General features: G+C 35.9%; 1 protein-coding gene and 1 pseudogene across 1 annotated transcript; one reads left to right on the forward strand and one right to left on the reverse strand.

Moving 5' to 3' along the window:
* Positions 1–3,802: 3,802 nt before the first annotated feature.
* Positions 3,803–8,853, reverse strand: LOC122294759 (E3 ubiquitin-protein ligase WAV3-like). The gene is made up of 3 exons (XM_043103691.1): positions 8,280–8,853; positions 4,257–6,187; positions 3,803–4,111 (listed from the first exon to the last, which is right to left on the reverse strand). The coding sequence occupies exons 1-2, from the start codon at positions 8,502–8,504 to the stop codon at positions 4,265–4,267; spliced, it is 2,148 nt and encodes a 715-aa protein (XP_042959625.1). The 5' UTR covers positions 8,505–8,853; the 3' UTR covers positions 3,803–4,111; positions 4,257–4,264.
* A 1,918-nt stretch (positions 8,854–10,771) lies between these two features.
* On the forward strand, positions 10,772–16,078 carry LOC122294760 (annotated as a pseudogene).
* The last annotated feature ends 1,114 nt before the right edge of the window (positions 16,079–17,192 follow it).

Genomic DNA, 17,192 nt, shown 5'->3' on the forward strand with positions numbered 1-17,192 from the left:
ATAACAAAAACACCCATGTAAAACAGAAACCTTAATGACTTAGATCTAAACAAAATCTCTTCAAATCTATCGAGATTTGTTCAGATTGTAAGGAAACATAGAAATAAAGAACAAGAACTGAACGAAAAAAAAAATAAACCCACTAAGATAGAAAAAGGGAAATCCCAAAAAAACCCTAAAACTCCCATTCGACACTTCACTAGATCTACCAGATCTATCCAAGCACAGAGACCCAATTCACCAAATCGCTAGATCTACCACTTTTACATGCATTGTTCACAGATCGGGAGAGAGACTTATCGAGGTTTTTCGGCATCGGCACTAGAATGAAGACTCTCAGACCGCGGGATCCCAAGCTCAAGCTCGACAACAGAGAGATCGTGGTCGGGGAGTTGGGGAGTGAAGAACGAAGGAGACTACGGGGGCGGCTAGGGTTTCGGGTGTTAGAGAGAGAGAGAGAGGACTTGGGAAGTTGGGAAGACGGGGAGACGAGGGCTTTAGAGAGAGATACGGATTTTTGAAGTTTTTATACAAACCCGGTTAACCGGGTTATAAAACGGAACCCGGGTTTCATACCCGGGTCCGGACCAGATGTATCCAGTTTTGCAAATGCGGAATCCGACCCGGATTTCATCCGGGCCGAAAACCGCAACCGGAAACCCGGTTATCCGGGTTCCGGTCCGGACCGAATAAAAACCGGTCCGGATGAACAGTCCTATCTACAATCATAAATCATGGTAGGAGTAACGTCGAGATATGATAGTGAGATCAGATATCCTCCACACCCTTGATCAAGCAAGGCCAAGGCCACACGTGGTTTAAATAATTATGCACGTGTGAATTAGTTTAGCATGGTTGGGCTCTACCTCCTTAAGTGAGAGTTAATTAGCTAGGTTGAAATTGTAATAAATAGTACGAAAGGTGCCCTATAAACAAACACATTACCTTTGACGATAAAAACATTTTTTAGATGAGTAATGCTATATATAATTGTTGAGTGCACAATCACTATGTAATAGTTTTAAAAATGAGTGGGATCTATTATTAAAAACTCAATTTTTTTGTCACGTAGATCCTGTATTTATTAGCTTTTTTCATAGAGATTTTTCGGCGAAAGCACTTCACGATTGTAAATATCATTTTACCTTTTAGATTCTTGGAGGTTTGGTTTTCTAAAACACACTTGCGTTGGGTGAGTTTGAGTGGCAATGGTTGATTTGGATTTTGATTCCTCTTGTTGTATTCTCGGCCTTTAAGGAATTTAGATTTCTTAAGCACAAACTTGTTGGTAGTTTTGTGAATGCTGGGGATCGACCTTCATTGAGATTTATTTATTTATTTATCTTTTAGTGGGTTGGTTGCACATTAAGAACAAACAAGATACGGGATTTTGGATAAACTTCGTGCACTAAATCAGACGAGGTATCTTAAAGTAATTCATGTTAGTTGTGTGATGGAGGAAAATGTTTCTATAAAGAAAAATGATAGTTACAGTTGTGAATGCGTAAGTGTCATACAATCACTTAGAAAAAATTGAATAAACAAGAGATCCACGTAAAAAAATATTAATTTCTTAATAGTGAACTCACTCTCTTTCAAAATGACAGCATGATATTTACACAATTCACTACTGTATATAATATCATCACTCTTCTATAAAATGAGGGTCGGCTAAGGTTGGCAGGTCGTGTTGTAGTAGTAGTGAGTTTGGATCATGTCAACTCAGATTTGAATCAAATCTAATCCACAACCTATTTGATTAAACGTGTCTACCCTAGCTCATTAATTTTATGTTGGATTTGTAGGTAGGTTGATTGGTAACTCTGAATGTTGTATGTTGGATTTGAGTTGTGTCAAATTGAGTTATATATTAGTAAACCCTAATTCAACCAATTTAATTAAACGGGTTAGAATCCTCATCTATAACTTGCTTATTTATTATTAGAATTGTATCGAGTTCATGGGTCATATAAAAAAGTAGACGGATGCTTAAACACTTAGCTATGGTTAGGCAACAATTTAGAGGATGAAAGATAACTATAAAAAATACTAAAAAGTGAGGTTGACAAAAAGGTTTAATTTTCATATTGATTTAGGCCTTGTTTGGTTATATAGTTTAGATGAGATGAGACATAATGAAATATTTTTTTGAAAATTGAATAAAATATTATTATAATATAATTTGTTAATATTAATTTTATTTTAGGATTTGAAAATATTGAATTATTTATTATATTTTATATGAAAATTTGAGAAAATTGTAATAATTATATAAGATGAGATGAGATAATTTAATTTTGTGTAACCAAACTAGCCCTTAATCGATTCAATATGAATGATTGAAAACAAAATCAATTTTAGTAAATTCTTTTTAATCATTCACAAAACCGGTTTGAGTGGAACCAGTTCAATCAGCCCACTCATATCGATTCTAGACAATTTAAAACCTGATTTGAACCGATTCTAAAATTATGTATTTTATTATGTTCGAGAAATATGTTTTTCTTTTAATGTATATTGTACGAAAACATCATAGGATTAAATATATGTGAACTTTTCCACTCGTGTTCAATAAGAAGGGTAGAAAAAATTAAATACTAAAACATGAAGTTCTTTACTATATTTAGTTGAATAGAAAAAATAAGGAAATGAATGAGTACTTTGTATTAGATTTATAATTGTCCACAAAATACTACCATTTTTCATGACATGGTAACGCAAGGAGTATTTATCTTATATAAATGATAATATTTGAGGCAACAGAATGAAATCAATCGAGGTCATATTGAAACTATTTAGATGCATCTCATATTTTCAAATTTTTAAAAAATAAAGAAAAAGAAAAGGAGGACGGCATCTCTATTTATTAATAAAACCCTCACTCTGGCAGAGGAAACGGCCATAATTATAACAATAATTCCAATCAAAATAAAAAATTTCACCTAAGGTCTAACATTAGAAATGCCCAATCTATCCGTACGAATAAGACCCTAAGCCTCCCCAGACCAAACTCCTTCCCAAAGAAATCCCAAATCCCTCCATTAGCCCCATGTTTAGCTAAAAAATTCACCACCGTGTTTGCTTCTCTAAACGCATGCCTACACTGAATGTTTATAGAAGAAATAATAGAATGGGCTTCTTCCCAAAAAATCCCTAAATACCAATAGTTACAAATCCCCAAAATAAACCAACCCACCACAACACTTGAGCCCGACTCAACAAAAAAAAAAAAAAACCCTCAAACCCAGCAGTTGACATAGACAAAAGCCCATCAAGAAAGGCTCGGCATTCAGCAATTGTGTTGATAGCTTGTCCATAGCAATGAGCAAAACCCCCCAAGTACGACCCTGGGCATTTCGAACAATACCTCCCCCGCCAGACATCCCCGGGTTAACAAGCGAACCACCATCAACATTTAATTTAGCCAACCCCACCTCATATTCTTAATAAAGTTGGTAAATGAATTCCTATTTTAAACTTCTTAATATATGATTTTAAATGCTTGAAATGTATTATATATACTTTTTACTATATTTTATTAAAACTAAAATAGTTTGTTCAATATTATCATGAACCGTCCGATTCATTAAATTAGTTATTCCCGATTCTGAATTCAATTTAGGTGTGCTCGCTTGAGGTGTACCATGTTGGGTCAGGGTGGGGGTTGCCCGAGTTTGACCAGACGGGTAATGATATATCTCCAACTTTTTTACAAATTACAACTCATTTTAAAACTAATCAACGGAATCATATCACAGAGTTTTAAAATAATTGCAAAAGAGCTGAAAGTACATTCAAGAAGTGTCACAAAGTAGTTAATTTTGTATGGCATAATGAAAAAAGAATCAGGAGCAGTAATTCAGAGAATAATATATATACCAAAGTGAGCCCCAAGAATACCCACAATTACAAAGCTATACCCCCCCTTTCTTCTCAGAGAAGAGAGAACAACAAAATCTCTATATACATCACCACAGAAATCACAGTGTAATGCTTAAGTAGCACCTTCACTTTTCACCTTTTATCTCAGCCGAGCCCCATTAGAACACCTTCCCCCAATTCTTATTCATCTTCAAGCCAAAACTAGAAACAACTTCAACCAGCTCAACACCTGAAAATTCTCTGCATTAACACCCCTCTTCCAAAAGCCACAATAGGGTATAAAAGACGACAATAACAAAGAATGCAAAAAGTTCGGCTGATACAAAATATATGTGAAGTGAGGATAATTTTGCAAAGACAATTCTAACTATTACCATGACTGTTATCTTGATAGAAACAATTGAGCAGGCTGGAGAGATCGATGAGGTGCTGAGTTCTCTGCAATCATGGTTTGGGACCGGTTTACCATGTCAGCCATGGATGGGGTTTGGTACGCTTGCACAAGGCTTGTACTATCTGTGGAATCACCTCGCGCTGTTGCCCTCTGCCACGAGTGTGAGCTCAATCCTGATAGAATATAAGCCCTTCCAGATGCCTCGTATACCTGACGATTTGCCATTCTTTCTTGTATCTCCTTCAACTCAGCACAAAGTGAGTTGGATAAGCGGTCACTAGCTTGTGCAGAGGCAGTTTGAGACAATACCCTATGACAGCTCTCTAGGATGGAGACTGCACCAGCTAGATCACCATTTTCAGCTGCAACTCTAGCCTCAGCCATTGCCTCTGCTGCACGAAGCCTATTCCGCTCCCTGTCCACTTGCATGGAAACGACCAGTTCACTAGTGATTTCGGGTCTCTGGATCTTTACTTCATTCGTTTCTTCCAAACTCACCATTTGCTTTGTAATAGGGTGTCTATAAATGCATCTAACATTTAACAATGACATCTCCTCAGAGGAACAAACTGGAATATTGACTGCCACCAAAAAATTCCTTTCCTCTTCAGCATACAAGACCCCAAGATTGATAAAACCCATTCTTCCATCTGCCACCATGCTGGTTTGGTAACCTCCTGCCTTTATTGAACTGAGTTGCAAACTCGGGTGAACGCACTCAACTCCGATTTGTAGCTCTTGTACCACAACACTCAGGAGGCCTCCAATGCATTGTGCGAATGCATCCTGAATCACACCTTCAGCTTCTATGAAAGAAAATGTCCCCCCTGAAATCTCAGAGATCGAGTGCATTGATGCAGCATCATGATCTGTGCCAAATCCAAATGCATGCACCGGAATTTGCAAGCCTTCACCACCATTACGACATATTGAGGGGGGTAAAAGTGATTGGTAGTCTATTTGAACACGGGCCCCATTATAACTGACAGTATATGTATCCTGCCCATCAGATAATAGTATGATGCTGCCAACTGGGTTCTTCCACTTGCGGTCTACCAACACCTTGGCGCCTTTTCTTAGGCCCTCAGCAATGTTTGTCCCACCATTTGAAATCAGAGCATTGACATCCTGTAAAGCCTGCCGCCGTCCGCTATCAGTCATTCGACGGAGAGGAAAGAGGCGACAGGCTGTAGACGAGAAGGCAATGATGGAAAGCCGATCAGAGGGCCCAAGGTTCTCTATTACAAAGCCCATGGCTCTTTTTAGCAAGGCCAGCTTGGTACCTGCCATGCTGCCACTAACATCAAGCACTGTGACAAGGTCAACTGGAGCACGAGAGTTTCGACATACTGGCGGCAATTCAGTCAGGTTTCCGTTTCGATCCTGCCTTTCACTTGTAACAGGAGCCTTGAGATGTATTAGTACAGTGAAATCAGTGTGAGAGGCTGATCTAGGAACAGCAGAAACTTCTGGATAAGTTTTAATGTGTATTATTCCAATAGCATTGTCAACAGCAGCTTCATTAGCAGATGTACGTGTCTCGGTAATCTCAGTTTGGTGATCCAAAACTTCATCATCATCAAAGACACTGGGCTCAGGGGTTTGAAATATTGTAGAAATCTCCCCATTTGTGCCTAACCGAGGGGGAAGGAGGCGTCGCCGAACAGTCATCCAGCCATCACCTTGGGGCCTACTTACTGGGTTGATTTGGGACCTTCCATGGGAAAGATCATATGCAGGGGTTTGAAATGGAATTTCTTTCCATTTTGCACGACAGATTGGGCAAATTTGGTTCCCATGTTTCACATTAGAGGTAATACAGTGGAAGTGAAAAGAATGGGAGCATTCTGCAGTGAAAATGGCATGACCCTGGCCTGGTTTCATGTTGGTCAGGCATATTGCACAGGTCCTCTGCAGTTTTGAAAGAGAAGCATGTGAGATTGAATGATCCCAATCTAGGATAAGAAATAGGTACAATCACAAGCATTCATGCAAAAATAAACAAAGTAATGAAATTTCATTGCCATGAATTGATCTGCAAGCTTAATGATGCACAATTAAATAAATCACTATTTTACAAGCAGAGAACAGGCTATGCTTTTCTTTTTGATAAGTTAGAAAAAAGGCTATGATTATTGTTGTACTTCAATGATGATAAAAAAAAGATTGAAATTAACAATGAAATTATTTTCAGATGCTGGAACTCTTTTTTTTTTTTCTTTTTCTTTTTTTTTTTTTTGTCAGGGAACCTCCCCAAGGCAGGGCCCTTTGGACCCACCCCCTACAAAGTAAACCCCGGTCCCTTGCACCCCACCCTCGGAAGTTTTCCTACACGGAACTGGTTAAATCACTGGCTTTTCACTAGGGGGTGTGGCCTCAAATGATTGTTTACACCCGTGAAGTGTTGAATCTTGGACCTTGAAGAAAGTGAGACCCCAAGACCAAGGCCTTCACCACTTGGGCCAATCCCTTGGGGTTTCAAATGCTGGAACTTTAAAGCCCTCTTCGCCTAGAATCCCATTTTGTGTATTTTCTAAAGCTAGAATAGCATTTTAAGTTATTGCAGAAATGTTCATATTGAAGTTCATCATAAGTAACAAAGAAATCATATTTCACAATTCAAATGCTCATAATAATAAAGGCATCCGCTTGAATTTTACAAGCAGAGCATTACCATTATGAAAGTAGAGATCTAAAAATTTCTCTCCCTGACGAATATGAAAGGTTGCATTATGAAAGTTCTTATCGAAAAATGTTTTCGTATTTCAATTTCGGGACTCAGATCCAAAGCAGATTCGTGAATCTGAGTACACCAACAAAATGATATTCTAGGATAAATGTAAGATTGCCAGAGGTCATCATGAATTATAGAGTCTAGGAACGACCCTTTCTGTCCACATGCTGGTCCACTACCAAGACCAGTGCATGAAAAGATGAAATACAATGTAACTTATCTACACTACAGCTGCCAATTTCGAGAAAAAAGTTAAAAACAATTTATTCCAGATACTGTATGACCCCTCCATAGATCAGCTAAACAACGAGTAAAGGAAGTCAATGATAGGTAGTCAAAAACTTGTGGACAACATCATGGATATTTAACTGCAATCAACCGGTGACTTTAAAAAGTAAGAATAATGAAACAATTCTCAAACCTGTTCTTTTTCTGGCAGAAATACTCCAAAACTAATGATGAAGCTTTCAATAGCAAAAGAAAAACAAAACAAAGAAAAGAAAATACAAAAAGTCCATCAAAAGAAGTGTAAATAATGAATTGCTCTAGTATTTCCTTTTTATTTTTATTTTCTTCAATCCTGCCATCTGATCTGTAGAAGCTTATTGCAGGAAAGTTCCCAATCAACGGTATGGTCTTTTGGAAAATTGACATCAAAAGGGGAGAGAGAGGAGAGAGGGAAGGAGGCTAATATGCACTTGTGCTGACAAGACAAATCACTTTGGTTCAAGGGGGGATGAAAAGGAAAGAAATAGAGAAGTGCAGCAGGGTATTCCTTTTCTAATAAGCCAAAAGACCAAGGTCCTCAAAGGGACAACTCCACTTTACCCAACCCCACAAGCCTCGGCACACTTGAAAACAACATGACAATCAATACCCACCTCCACAATAGTCATTGATATCACATTATCACCATCCCCACCAATTGAAAACAATGAGTGAGACAGATTATAAGATACATATTACCAGTAACGATATATTTATAAAAATAGATCACATCAACTAACTCCGGTCAAAAGAAAATTTATTTAGCTAGCTTAAGTTTACAATCAGAATCCACCATGGATATTCACAAATGCGAAGAACACACTAAACGATTCAATGATATAACAGGAGAAAAACAAAATCAAGAACTTCTCACAAAACAACCTCAGAAACAAATCTAAATACCTATCCCAATGAGTATTACCATGCAAAGATTCATACAAGAAAAACAAATAGCTGCCCTATATAACCAGATAATCTCTTTCTATAACCATAGATGCAAACCTTAGAGGATGTTGGTCCAGTTATGGAGACTCGACGGCCCGAGGAGGATGGAGTCTGCGTTGTCCGACGAAGACCAGAGCCATGACCCGTGGAGGGTGAAACGGCATCGGAGAGTCTGGCTGCGGATGCCATAGGAGGCGAGCAATCGTCCAGAGTTTGACGAACGTAAAGGCAGGAGGAGTTGATGCCAAGAGCTAGCTTCACTTTCCTCCATTTGCTTCCCATTTCTCGCTCTCTGAGATGGTGTCTAACAGTACTTCCTCTCTTGCGCGAGAGAAAAAGTGGCAAAATCAGATCATAAGAATACAAAACTCTAACTGGGCATTTGCAAAAGATTCCAAAGCTCACCAATTTACACACTTTATGCTATAAAAGGTAGAGAGAGAGAGAGACGGGTTTGTTTTGGCTGCATTTGGTTTTCGACCTTTATTAGGATGTAATGGTGAAGAGAAAGAAGCCAAACAGAGTGGTCAAATTTGAGAGCAGCCTTTTCTTCTTGAAATCTTTGGTTTTTTCTTCTATCATCAGCTGTGGTGGATTAGAACAAGATATGCACGTATGTGTGTGTCGTTGAACGTGGAACAGGTATTTAGGGTCTTTATCTTTATCACCTATTTTCTAGGCGTTGGTGCTTCTCCAGTTATGAAATGGACGATAGTTTGAAAGGTAAATGATCCAAAAGATGAGGAATGGTATTAATTTTTTTCTTAAAAGTCGCCAACAAGAAACAACCATTTGAATTCTTCTTACCATTTTTCTAGAAATAAAATCTATAGATATTTGTTTTTCTATCATTCTTTCATCATCTCATAACATTAGATAATAAATTTATAAATAAATTATAAAATATAATAAATAATATTCAATTATTTAATATTATATTAAAATAATAAATAACATTATTCTTTTTTAATTATTATTTCAATCTAATATGAAAGTATTCATTTTTATTAAAAAAAAAATAACAAAAAATATTTCTGGAATGGACTAGAAATTATTAAAGAGAAGAGAGGCTGAGCATTTTTGGACATCCTATGCCAAAATAAATAAATAAAATCTCATCAAAAGAGGAGACGAGACAAGTGCTGTCAAAAGAAATATAAAAATAATAATAAGATTACGTAAAGTTTTGGGATTTGGAGAGTCAAATCTGTACAAGTTATCAGTTGTCATTCTTCCTATTTTTTTTTTTTGTCATTCAACGTGCATGGTCTAATACAAATCTACGCCCCCCAGAAAGACTGCATTATTGTCTTGTACAGTTCCCGAGATTCCTAATGATGTGACTGTTAATTATGTATATTTTGAAACGGAAAACGTTCTCACGGCGATTTATCTATATACATATATTGATGTATAAGTATATTAATTTAAATAAAATGATAAATCACATTGTATATGAGGTAATATTTTTTTTTATTAAAAAAATTTTATTTATCATCATCTACATTATACATTATGTGATTTGTTATTTTTATTATTTTATTTGAAGTAATATATATTGATGTGCAAATATGTTAATTTAAATATAAGGATAAAAATAATACATCATATACTGATGTGTGATATATATAATAATGTTATAAACTATACCACCATCTTATTTATATTCTATTATATATAATGTGGCGCATTTATTACTATTTGATGATGAAGAAATATATGATAAATGATTATTTAATAGTGGTAAATATGCAACATCTTATTTAGTGAGATGTAAGTGAAATGATATTATGATGTATAGAATTTTCCTATATATATATATATATATATATATATATATATAGATGATAATATCATTTATTTTTTAAAAAATTTTATATAACATACTATTATCTTACTTGCATTTTACTGAGTAAGACGTTACATATTTATTATCATTTAATGATCATTTATTATATATATTTTTATTATGAAATAATGATAAATATATAATATTATATATAATAAGATACAAGTGAAATGATAATATGATATATAATATTTTTTTTTATTAGAGTCATTTTCATCTTTGGTCTAATTTTATCTCATTTGTTTTTAATTTTATTTATTAAAAATAAGCCAGCTGTCTCAGTCAGGAGCCATTCTCGGTAACCAACGTCGGTGCTTTTTCGTTGTCTTTATCCCATAAAATCCCACTTTTGGGTCAAAAAAACATATGGTAATCATCATTCCTTTTTGTACGTGAAAATTCCTTGCCCATAGGTCTGACTCAAGTAGCAAACTCAAAAGTACAATGGTGTTGGCAAAAATGAGTAATTCTACGGAGCATTCACTGTAGTAGTGTACTCACTACGTGGCATCTATTATAGTAAATTGATAAAAAAAAAATCGAAAACGTGCGTTTTGATGGGTTTTGAAAGTCTGTTTCTTGGCATTCGAAATCACTCTGCAAAATTGCTGGCCTCCTCCCTCGACAGCAACCCACGCCAAGTTCGACGTACCCAGCTCCACCACTCGACACCGACTCTCTCGTCAGCGCCACCGAACAACGGTCCTCCGTCTGCCCAATGCCTTTGCTCCATGCAAGCTTGTTGAACAGAGAAGAGCTTGTGTGCATCCAGTGACACTGCTCTAGTGGAGGAAGGTTTCGTTGTTGCCCTTGCTCTCGCACTTAGATAAGATTTTTTCTTACAAAAAGCATGCCGTCCCGTCCATTTCCACCACCTCAAGATCACCACAGACACCATCCTGTGCTCCTCCCTATATTCCTCCCCATCACCCTATCTCTCGTTCTCATCCTCCTCTTCGCCGTCTTCCTTCTCCTTCTCCTATATCGCAAGCTCACCCTCAACCGCACCACTCCATCCGACAACCACCAGCGCCGCTTCTCCTCTTCCCTCCTCTGCCACTCCACCTCCTCATTTTCCTCCACCCTCCTCGACCATGGTGGTTTTGGTTCCGTCTACAAGGCCACTCTACCTTCGGGCCAGTATTTGGCACTAAAGCTCTTGGACTCCCCTGGCTCCCTCCAAGGCGAGCGCGAGTTCCACAACGAGTTATCCATCGCCTCCGCTCTCCACTCCCCTTACATCCTCTCTCTCCTCGGCTTCTCCTCTGACACTTGTCGCCACAAGCTCATCCTCGTCTACGAGTACATGTCCAATCGTAGCTTACAGGACGCACTGCTCGACAACAAGTGCTCGGAGCTCATGGGTTGGAAGAAAAGATTCGACATTGTTCTTGATATTGCCACCAGTCTGTCTTACCTCCACCATTCCTGTCACCCGCTGGTAATCCACGACAATATTAAGCCCAATAATATTCTGCTGGATGCTAATTTCAAGGCTAAGATTGGGGACTTCGGTTTAGCGAGGTTGAAGACTGAGGATCTTGTAGATAAGAGGGAAGGTGGAGTGGTTGAGGCTGTAGAGGATAACAGGTCGATTTTGGAGGAGACAAAGAGCGTGACGACTGGGTTCGATGAAGCCAGTGGGATGGTTGTCAATCGGTCCGCGGAGAGTTTGGTGGTTGGAATATTGGATTCAGAGGCATCGCCGGTGTGACGCCCCCAAATTCCGTTTGGGATCGGACGGACATTTGAAGCGTCGAGACATGCAACACAAGGTTACCTGCCCCCGTTCATGACATATAAGATGCAATATTCCTAACATGCATCTAACAATATGCAATATTCGCAGCGGATAAATTTTTTGTCTTTAGCAATACTATGCACCAAATTGAAAATATCCCAAATGCTTAAAATATACTTCATACATAAAAATCCATTGAACAACTAAGATCACAACACTAGTCCAAAATGGTTATGATCCAAAAAAAAGTAGAGATGCAACTCAATCGTACAAGTAATAATTTACGTTAATTACTATATCAACATTTATGTCGCACCGTCACTTAGTCAACTGTGTCTAGTTGATCAGCTCCTGATTCTCCTTCAGGTCCTGTAACAAGATCTACCATTCGGGAGGAATGGTAGTTGGGACTACCAAAGTGAGATTTGATTACAAATCTCAGTAAGTTAACAAAAAACTTCCACACAAGCTAATGATGCATGGATGTCAGTAAAAGCATAAATGCATAATCAAATTCATAAGAAATTAAAGCATAACTTGGAGTACAACATAGCATAATTGACATAACTTAAATTGAAACATGAACTGAACTTGACTTGCAACTTGACTTAGCATGAACTTGCTCTGAAACTTGAATTAACATGAAAATACATACTCCACAGTTGTTGTGGCCCCATGTATTCTACACAAACTTGACTTAACATGAAAAATACATACTCCACAGTTGTTGTGGCCCCATGTATTCTATACAAACTTGACTTAACATGAAAAATACATACTCCACAGTTGTTGTGGCCCCATGTATTCTATGTGTAAATACATACTCCACAGTTGTTGTGGCCCCATGCATTCTACACATCACAATGCAGTTAAATACATACTCCACAGTTGTTGTGGCCCCATGTATTCTACATAAACTTGACTTAACATTAAAAATACATACTCCACAGTTGTTGTGGCCCCATGTATTCTATGTGTAAATACATACTCCACAGTTGTTGTGGCCCCATGTATTCTACACAAACTTGACTTAACATTAAAAATACATACTCCACAGTTGTTGTGGCCCCATGTATTCTATGTGTAAATACATACTCCACAGTTGTTGTGGCCCCATGTATTCTACACAAACTTGACTTAACATGAAAAATACATATTCCACAGTTGTTGTGGCCCCATGTATTTTACGCATCACATTTGTAGTTAAATACATACTCCACAGTTGTTGTGGCCCCATGTATTCTACACATCATAATGTACTCAAGATGAAATGTAACTGGAATACGAAAGGACTGAAGTCCTGACGTAATATAACGTGACTTGAACATAACTTAGAATACATGACCAACTTGAGATAGAAACATTTCGTAACATGGCATAACATATAATAGACAACATATTTAACATGACATACTTGCAACAGTGAATATTACATGACTTGACGTACATGTAATAGATGACATACTTAGCATGACGTACTTGTAATGTACAGTAATACATAACAGAATATATTATGTAACAGATAAAAATTGATGACAGAATAAATTCTGTATAATAGACAATTACATGATAACTTGACATGGCATGACACATATGATAACATACATACATACACTGTAGTTCTTTTACTTAGCATACATACACAGTAGACTGCTAGTAAGTTAAAAGCTAACTTACCTCGATTTCCGCATTTCTTATAAAACCTCAAGCGCGATCACGAGGAACTGTAATTAGTGATTCTAAAAGTTAGTACTAAATCACTAATAATTTGAAATATGGAAAAATACTAACTTAAAGAGTAAAATTTCCATTTTACTTTCTATATGTAGGAAAATGACCGTTTTACCCATAACTTAAGGATTTTGCATACTAACTCCAAAAGTCACCAAAATTTACATGCCTCATGTAAATTTTATCCTCAACTCAAATATCAATTTATAAAAATTTAAAACTAATCACAACTATTAAAACTCCATAGGGCCGAAATTCTCATATGCTATTTCTATTGATTTTTGTTTCCAACTTGTTTTGATCAACCTTTTGATCTATGACTTATAAATATGTGATCTTCAAACCAAACCATCACATGGTTTAAAAAGATGTCCTAAAACATATATAAGCTTCTAATTCAAGATCACATGGTTAAAAATTAACCAAAACATAAATTTAGCCAAGAACATCCACACTTTGGCTTATCTGAATATCTCTTTACATAAAATTTCATATCTTTGAAACTAACATCAAATATCTTCAAAATAATAATATAACATGTATATAAGATGCTTAGGATCCTCCAATAAAATTATCAAAGTCATTAGAATAGGTTTAGACCACCAAAGAGTTAAACTTTCTCAAAATAGAAACTGTTTTTCTTCTTCCAGTTTCTAAGTTTCTAAATCTAAGCAAATATTTCATCAAAACCTTCAATCATGCAAAAATCCTCAACCAATAGTCATATATACATGTTAACAATACTCCATAAAAATTTCGGACCAATATCTATCCATTAGCTTGGTCAAAAACTCCAAACTATAACATATTCTCCAGTTTATCTCCCAGAATGACCTTTCTATAGTTTACACAATATTTGATTGACCAAATGATCTTCAAATGGGGCAAATAATATATCCATGTAAACTAGACTCAAAAAGGAACAACTTATATGAAGGAGACTTTATGATAAAACACTTACAACAGCTTCGAAATAGGCATGCAAAAGAACTCCTAAAAGCTGTCCGAGAGAGAATGTTTGATATTCTTTTAAAGAAACGTGTAAATGAAGATAAGTTCGTGGGTGATGGCTGGAGATGCTTATGGAAGAGATAAGGGAGATGATAAGGCTGGAGTTGAGAGTTGAGTGTGGTTTTCTCCTACCCAAAATATCTATAAAATATTATCTCAAAATATTCTATCCAATAATATCTATAAAAATCAGCTCAATATATTTTCCAAATGTGGAGTAGACTTGGAAGAGTAAGGTGGCTAAAATCTTTCTATGTGTATTTTAAATCTCTATTCTTAAGATATTTTCCAAATGTGTATTTTGCTTAGGTGTCATAATCTCACACCTTGATTTCCTTCACAATTTCATCTAATGGTTTCTCTTTGTGCCAAGTATCTAATACTATTCATTATGTGTGGTTAAGATCTTGCCAAGTGTCTAAATAAAATATCGCTATCCTAATTTGGACATTTCACACTATGATTTTGAAAACACTACGCTCAGTACATTTACCGAGGTTACTATTCACTCCAAAAATAAACGTAATAAACTTAGTACTGAAAAATTCTAAATATTCAATTAAGCCTAGTGGTGTAGACTATAATGTATTCTGACACTTTTAACTATCTCAAATAATTAAAATCGCATTTCTGGTACCATAGTGAGTGATAACACTAACTATGTTGACAGGCTAAAATTTATGCGATTAGTCGATTCGTGTAAACTTACAGAGTTTTCACGAGGTTCCTAAAGTCAATAGAAATTCCTTAATTGAATTTCTAGCGGGCTGTTACAGCCGGAGTATGCGGCGGTGTCCCCGGAAGCTGGGATCGATGAAGCGAGTGCATCTTAGGGGTGCTTCGATAAAATCAGCGTCGACAATGACAAAGATTTTGCCGGTCACAGTAGAAAGAAAGGGGGTTCAAAGAGGGATAGTGGTGGAAGCAGGACAATGGAGGTGGCTCTGAGTCTGGTAGAGTGAAGAACTACGTGATGGAGTGGATTGGTAGTGAGATTAAGAAGGAGAGGCCCACCAAAAGTGAATGGATTGAGTCCTCGAGCTCAATGGAGAACGATGGGTTGGGTTCAAAGATTGAGCAGAAGCAGAGAAAGAGATTGGGGTGGTGGGCCTCAGATGAGGAAAGGATATCGAGAAGGAAAGAGAAGAATCGGAAGCCAAGGGAGTGGTGGAAGGAGGAGCTCTCGAAGAAGACAAAGAAGAAGAAATGAGGGACTGGACCGAGTAGCGGTAGAGAATGGGAGATGAGTGGGGGATGAGACAGTGGAGTCGGAGACAGTGGCGTTGGTTTTGTGAGACGTACGCAATTGATAGAAACCGGTTCAGTGTTTAGTGAACCCGGTCCACACGTCATGAGTGCGATGGTTTCTCCCAAACAGTGGATGCTCCGAAGACTTATTGGGCAAAAATATCAAAGTGTTGGGCTTGGGCCACTAAAGTATTTTTACATTTGAGAAAGCTATACTCTTTACACAAAATAAGTCGCACAATAGTATAAAAAAAAATTAAATTAGACCGGATTGCATCAAATCGGTAAGATTAATCTGATCTCAAATTTGGTTAAGTTCGATATCGATTTTATTTTTCTTAAAACTGGTCAAAATCGGTTTGATTCTGATTATTTTTTTCTAAAATCGGATCGAACCGAACCAGACCGGTTTATATGTATTTTTTAATTTTTTTATTGTAATATTATATATGATAGTTATATATAAAATAGTTTTGTATCATATAATAAATTACTAATTAATATAATATTAAAATTTAAAATCTTATATCATTTTATTTATTGTATAAATAGTTATACTAATATTATATAGTGCATATTAATAGTTATAATATATTACAATATATCATCACTATAATATTATATACTATATTATATATATTATAATACATATATAGTACATTATAATATATAATATAATACATTAAAATCGAAAAATCGGACCAGAAACCGGAATATCAGTTTAGAAAAATAATCGGTGCGTAATTAATTTTAAAAAGTATAAAACTAATACATATTGATTCAATCTTAAATTTTATCCAAAACCAAATTGGTGACACTCTTAATAATCCTTAACAAAAATTAAAAAATCTATCACATCACGTAACACTTTATTAATAGTCAACTAAAGCCGATAAATACAAATATACATTTTTTCAAATTTTTTTATTTTAACCATTTTTTATAAATTTTTATAAAATAAAAAATATTAATTCATTAATAGTTACTTCTTTAATTATTAATTTTTTTTTTTTAAAATAAAACACAATCACTTAGTTTTGTCGGTAGCAAATAGTTTTTTCCTATAGTAGTGCTAGCATGCTTTGACACCGGGCGTAACCGCTAGCACAAATTTCCCTTATTATATTTTTCTTTTTCATATTTATTTAACATATTTAAATATTTTAAAAAATAAAAAAAAAATACCAATACACTAAAATTTAATTTTTTAATGATTAAGTTAAAAAGAAAAAAAATTAAGTACATAAACAGTCGAAAAGAAGGGACAAATTTAATTGACATAATACTAGTATTTTCCTTTTTCCTAAATTAAAACGTACTTCAATCAAGTGTAAGTGGATGTGACTTATTTTTTGGGAGTAGGATTTGTCTTTGCACTATAACATATTCA

The sequence above is a fragment of the Carya illinoinensis genome, chromosome 14 (assembly GCF_018687715.1).
Source record: "Carya illinoinensis cultivar Pawnee chromosome 14, C.illinoinensisPawnee_v1, whole genome shotgun sequence".
Taxonomy (NCBI): Eukaryota; Viridiplantae; Streptophyta; class Magnoliopsida; order Fagales; family Juglandaceae; genus Carya; species Carya illinoinensis.